We start from the raw sequence: 6,013 nt of genomic DNA, 5'->3' as shown, positions 1-6,013 counted from the left end.
CAACACACGAACGCCGAAGGAGGTCGACCATCTCCTGGGCGTCAAGATGGAGTCTGGATGTTCGTTGAAGGCATACAATGCGAAATACTGGGAAACTTACAATGAGATCCTCGACTGCCCTACCAATCTGGCGATCACTCAGTACAAACAGGGTCTCCCAGTCGGACATAGGCTGCGAGATTCACTCACGATGCATCAACCCACAACCATGGAGTCATTGATGCAGCGGATCAATGAGCACATTCGTGTGGAGGACGATACCGCCTCCGCGACCGAGAAGGCTAATTCGATCGCGGCAGACAGAAGAGCTGCGGGAAAAGTTCACTCGGTTAGGCAAGAGGATAACTGCCCAAACAACCGGTCAAAAGACCAGCGCCGTGGTTCAAACCGTGATGACAGAAACAAGGGCCGCCGAAACGACCAGGCTGACCCTCCCCGTGATGCAGCTGAGGATGCCAAAAGAAAATTGAAGGCGCGGACTGGCATCACCACAGTATTTAAAATCCCCATCTACCGCATTTTGAGCGAGATTCGAGGGGAACCCTTCGTCCAGTGGCCGGCCAAGTTGGGGAGTGCGCAGAGGGGCTTCAATTCAAAATATCGCTGCACTTTTCATGAAGAACGGGGGCACCGAACAGAGGACTGCTTGCCGCTCAAACAACACTTAGAGGAGTTGGTGGCGGCGGGGCATCTTGACCAATACATAGATGGGGGCATCAAGGCCACGCCAGCAGACCAAGCCGAGCCAAACGGCCTGGCCGCCCTAGAAGCGCCCCCGCAAAGTGTAATCAACGTCATCCACGGTATCGTTGAACCGGCCAGGGTTTGCGAGCTGAGAGGGATGATCAAGAAGGCCGAGCACATGAGGGAGGTGCTCTCTGTTCAACCCACTGTGAAGAAGGGAAAGACCGAAGAAAGGGACATCCTTTCATTCTCAACCAAGGACTTGGAAAGAGTTCAGATGCCGCACAATGATGCTTTAGTAGTCACTCTTCGCGTCAAAGACTTTGACATCAAGAGAATCTTGATTGACCAGGGGAGTTCGGTAGAAATCATGTATTATGATGCGTTTAAACAAAAGAAGTTGGAAGACAAGGACTTGGCCCCCGCAACGTCCCCTTTGGTCGGCTTCAACTCGCAGCCAGAATGGCCATTCGGAAAGATTATTTTGCCGGTCAAAGCGGGATCGGTCGTAAAGCAAGTAGAGTTCTAGGTGCTTAAAGTTCCATCAACTTACAACTTGATCTTAGGCAGGGGTTGGTTGCACGCCATGCAAGCAGTTGCTTCGACCTTCCACCAAGTCATGCGCTTTCCGGCACCAAGCGGACAAATAGAGGAAGTTTGGGGGGACCAAGTGATGGCGAAACAATGCTTTGTTGCGGTAAATGGCAGCCGAGCAGCCAAAGGGTTCGTCTAAATGATTGAAGGGTCCGAGGGTAAAGAGGTCCTTGAGGACGTAGGAAGAAAGGCCAAGGAAAAGTCGGTCGAAGATTTGGTAGAAGTGCGCATCGACGAGAACGATTCAACTAAATTCTTCCTCTTGGGATCATCCTTGTCTAGCGCCGAGTGGATGGATTATGTCAACTTCTTGGTCTCCAATTTGGAGGCCTTTGCCTGGACGCCTTACGACATGCCTGGCATCGACCCGAGCTTCATTTGTCATCAGTTGAATGTCTTCCCTAATGCACGGCCAGTCATTCAAAGGACGCGCCGCTCAGCCTTGCACCATACTGAAGTGGTCACAGAAGAAGTGAAGAATTTGTTGGAAGCTGGGGCCATAGAGGAGGTGCAATACCCTCGGTGGATATCCAACACGGTGGTTGTTTCAAAGAAGAACGGCAAGTGGCGAGTCTGCGTTGACTACAAGACTATCAACCGAGCTTGCCCCAAGGATAGCTTTCCCCTCCCACGAATTGACCAGCTGGTGGACTTAACCGCTGGCCATCAAAGGTTTAGCTTCCTGGACGCATATCGCAGCTACCACCAAATAGCCATGTATAAACCGAACAGAGAGATCACGTCGTTCACAACTCCCAGAGGCTTATATTGCTACAAAGTCATGCCGTTCGGACTAAAGAATGTCGGGGTGACCTTTCAGCGGATGGTAACAAAAATGTTCGCTCCTCTCTTGGGCCGAACAATGGAGGCTTATATCGACGATATGGTGGTGAAGAGTAAGGAGAAGTCTCAACACCTCGTCGACCTTGCAGAGATGTTCGTCATACTTAAGCTCTACAAGCTTCGTTTGAACGCCACAAAATGCGCCTTCGGAGTTGGCACCGGGAAGTTTCTGGGTTTTCTGGTCACAAACCGAGGGATTGAAGCTAACCCATCACAGATCAAGGCCATAAAAGACCTGGAGCGTCCCAACTCCACGAAGGACGTGCAACATCTTGCCTGGATGGCAGCTGCGTTGAATAGATTTATCAGCCGATCTTCTGATCGTTGCAGGCCCTTCTTTAAAACTCTGAAGTCCAAATTCTTCTGAGATGACGAGTGCGACCGCGCACTAGCCGACCTGAAAGCATATCTCTCCTCAGCCCCTATTTTGGTCACACCTCATCCAGACGAAGAGTTGTACCTCTACTTGGCTGTCTCTCAACACGCAGTCAGCGCGGTATTGGTGCGTGCTGAAGGCATCCAGCACCTACAGATCTTCTATGTAAGCAAGACTCTTCTCCCAGTCGAAACGAGGTATCTTCCCTTGGAAAAATTGGCGCTGGCCCTAATGATGGCGTCAAGAAAGCTGGCACACTATTTTCATGCCCATACAATAGTTGTGTTAACCGAGTTCCCGCTTAAAGTGCTTTTTGAAAAGGCAGACTTCACTAGGAGAATTTTGAAATGGGCCGTGGAATTAAGACAATATGACATCAAGTTCCGACCGCGCACCGCAATCAAGGCTCAAGCACTTGCCGACTTTGTGGCGGAATTTGCCCCTGGGATGCATCTAGTATGCCCAGTTGATTTGGTTGGTACGGATTTAGCACAACCTATGGTTCTGGCAACAGAAATGAGTGTTAGTTCGCAAGTAGGAAAAGAGACAAGCACGACCGGACTAACAAAGTCCGAAGATGATGAACCCAACCAAGTCAAAGAAAGGGACCAAGATGAACCGATCAGAGACTTGGAAATGAGAAGTTCCCAGAACCCCTCTAATTGCTGGAAGCTGTTTATTGGCGAGATGTGGAAGCTCTTCGTTGATGGGCGTCCAACAGACATGGGGCCGGGCTGGGCATCGTGCTGAACTCGCCGGACGGGCTGATCATCGAGCAGGCAATTACACTCGGCTTTCCAGCATCTAACAACGAGGCTGAGTATGAAGCTCTCCTTGCCGGACTAAGAAGCGCGCTGAGAATGAAAGCCATAGCCCTTATGGTATTTAGTGATTCCAAGTTGGTGGTCAATCAGGTCTCAGGGGAGTATGAGGCAAAGGACGAAAGAATGGCCAAGTATCAGGCGCTGGTACGCGCAGAGATCAAGAAGTTCGCTGCAATAAGGTTGGAACAAATTGACCGCAAGGAAAACAGCGCGGTTGATGAATTGGCCGGACTTGCTTCTGCTCAGACAGCTTTTCCTAACCCCTTGATGATAGAATTTTTACCCCGGCCAAGCATAGAGGAACCAGAATCAGCCGAGGTACTCTGCACTGACTTGGGCCCTTCTTGGATGGATCCTATCATCGCCTTCCTGAAAGATAGAATTCTACCAGAAGAAAAGAAGGCAGCACACAAGCTCCGGGCAAAGTCAGAGCGGTTTTGGCTCTCCCTGTCCGGGGCCTTATACAAGAAATCTTTCACCAGCCCGTATTTGAAATGTGTCCACCCCACCGAGGTGGAGGCTTTCCTCTATGAGATACATGAGGGCATTTGTGGCAGCCATATTGGGGGCAGATCCTTGGCTTACCGAGCAATTTCTCACGGTTATTGGCGGCCGCGCATGCAGGCAGATGCGCAAAAATATGTTCGCAGGTGCGAGAAGTGTCAGAAGTTCGCCCACCAGATCCACCAGCCGGCTAGAGATTTGCTCCCTCTCACAAGTCCTTGGCCGTTCGCGCTTTGGGGGTTGGATATTGTTGGGCCACTCCCAACTGCACCAGGGAACCGTAAGTTCTTCATCGCCGCCACCGACTATTTCACCAAGTGGGTTGAGGCCGAGCCACTAGCGACCATAAAGGAAAAGGACATGAAGAAGTTTGTATGGCAAAACGTGATCACCCGTTTCGGTATACCCAAGGCCCTCATCTCGGATAATGGCGCTCAATTTGATGGTAAACTGTTTTGCGGATTTTGTGAAGAGTTGAAGATCGAGTTCTACAATTCGACGCCGGCCTATCCTTAGTCAAAAGGTCAAGCAGAGGCCTCAAACAAGACCATCCTGGACGGGCTGAAGAAGCGGCTTGAGAAGGCTAAGGGCAAGTGGGCTGAAGAACTCCCTAATGTGCTCTGGGCATACCGCACTACGCCAAGGCGGTCAACCGGGGAAACACCTTTTGCTTTGGCCTACGACATGGAGGCCATCATCCCGTTGGAAATTGGCATACCAACCATCCGCTCTGAAAGTTTCCAGCCAGATCTGAATAGTGAAGCGGTGGCATTGGAGTTGGACCTTGCTGAAGAAAGGAGGGAGCGAGCATTGATCCACATAGCGGCTTATCAACAAGAACTCTCCAAAAAGTACAACAAGGTTGTGCACCCCAGGATGTTCAAGATTGGGGACTGGGTATTAAGAAAGGTGCTTGGCAACACAGTGGTCCCTGGCGAAGGAAAGCTCGGTGCAAATTGGGAAGGACCATACAATGTGATTGGTCTTGCTGGTAAAGGGGCGTACCATCTGGAAGATATAGATGGCAAGGCTGTCCCCAGACCATGGAATACGACCAACCTTAAGGTCTTTTACTTTTAAGATGTAATTTGCTTGTGTTGTTTAGCTTTTTTAGACCTTTAGCCTTTTGGCACTTAATGTAAAGGATATCAATACTTTTGTAATGAAAAAATAGCCCTCTTGTTGTTTGGAATTACGTCTTTGTACAATGGGTTCGCAAGGATGCAAGGCAATTATGAATACCAGGGGCAAGAGACCGACCTGAATGGGACCGGACTGATTTCCTCTCGCCGGAATTAATGTAGACCGCACAAATAGTTGGTGTATTGTCCGAAGATGTAGTTGGCTTATGGCCCCATTCGCATTAGGGCCGAGCTGGTTTTGCTCGCCCGGTTGAAGTGTTGGCGTCATGACCAACTCAACTGAAACATTGGTGTTTTGCCCAGTGTGAGGGCCGAGCTGATTTTGCTCGGCCCAGTGGACGTATTGGTGTCTTGCCCAATATGGAAAACGAGCGGAGTTTGCTCGGCAGAATTCGGAATATCGGAGTTTTGTCCGACCAATAAGAAGCCGGCTGAATTTGCTCGGCCTAAAAGAAATGTTGACGGCTTACCCAACTTAAAAGGAGAGCTGATTTTGCTCGGTCACGTCGAAATTGCATGAAATTTACAAATGAATGAAATCCGAGCAGATTTTGCTCGAACGAGTTAAAATGTTAGTCCATTTGAGAGCTCATGGAACCAAACTACTAGAAAACGTTTGAGCTGATTTTAGCTCGGCAAACTGTACGGCACAGCCGACTTAGTAGTTGTGAATTTTCAACAATTGAATCAAGGAATCCATGCAAGTGCAAACCGAACAGAAATAGGAGATGAGCGAGCAAAAAGCCGAAAATTTTCATTGATAAAGGGAATTTAAGTACAAGACGGGGGGCATAGCCCGGTTACATTCAAAAAAAAAAAAAAGGGTCAATCCAACTCTACGTCAACCGTTTATTCGGCGACTTGCACAGTTCGCTCGGCCTCCTCCACGTTATGCTCGGGCAAGTTTTCTTCGGCGTCATCGTCAGTGCCTTCCACCACGGCAATATCCCGATCAGCCTCTTCCTCCGCATCTAGAGATGCTTCGGGAGGATTTTGCTCGGCTTGTTTCGCGGCGGCGGCTTCTTCCTCGGCCTCTTTCCTTGCAT

At 49.7% G+C, this 6,013-nt stretch overlaps 3 protein-coding genes across 3 annotated transcripts; all 3 read left to right on the top strand.

Annotated features, from left to right (window-relative positions):
- Positions 1-208: 208 nt before the first annotated feature.
- LOC145793306 (uncharacterized) lies at positions 209-1,213 on the top strand. The gene has a single exon (XM_082876101.1). It carries the CDS (start codon positions 209-211, stop codon positions 1,211-1,213), a length of 1,005 nt encoding a protein of 334 aa, XP_082732227.1.
- A 204-nt stretch (positions 1,214-1,417) lies between these two features.
- Positions 1,418-2,488, top strand: LOC145793305 (uncharacterized). Its single transcript, XM_082876100.1, has 2 exons — positions 1,418-1,849; positions 2,099-2,488. The coding sequence occupies exons 1-2, from the start codon at positions 1,418-1,420 to the stop codon at positions 2,486-2,488; spliced, it is 822 nt and encodes a 273-aa protein (XP_082732226.1).
- A 2,021-nt stretch (positions 2,489-4,509) lies between these two features.
- Positions 4,510-4,905, top strand: LOC145793304 (uncharacterized). The gene has a single exon (XM_082876099.1). It carries the CDS (start codon positions 4,510-4,512, stop codon positions 4,903-4,905), a length of 396 nt encoding a protein of 131 aa, XP_082732225.1.
- The last annotated feature ends 1,108 nt before the right edge of the window (positions 4,906-6,013 follow it).

The sequence above is a fragment of the Camellia sinensis genome, chromosome 6, assembly GCF_055761805.1.
Source record: "Camellia sinensis isolate YWXY chromosome 6, ASM5576180v1, whole genome shotgun sequence".
Classification (NCBI taxonomy): Eukaryota; Viridiplantae; Streptophyta; class Magnoliopsida; order Ericales; family Theaceae; genus Camellia; species Camellia sinensis.
The sequence above is the reverse complement of the archived record's forward strand: the minus strand, read 5'-3'. Positions and strand labels throughout refer to the sequence as shown.

Coding starts and splice junctions, on each gene's coding strand:
- LOC145793306 (XM_082876101.1), top strand. CDS start 209: ATGGAGTCATTGATGCAGCGGATCAATGAGCACATTCGTGTGGAGGAC.
- LOC145793305 (XM_082876100.1), top strand. CDS start 1,418: ATGATTGAAGGGTCCGAGGGTAAAGAGGTCCTTGAGGACGTAGGAAGA. Junction 1,850..2,098: donor AGAAGAACGGCAAGTGGCGA/GTCTGCGTTGAC, acceptor GTGACCTTTCAG/CGGATGGTAACAAAAATGTT.
- LOC145793304 (XM_082876099.1), top strand. CDS start 4,510: ATGGAGGCCATCATCCCGTTGGAAATTGGCATACCAACCATCCGCTCT.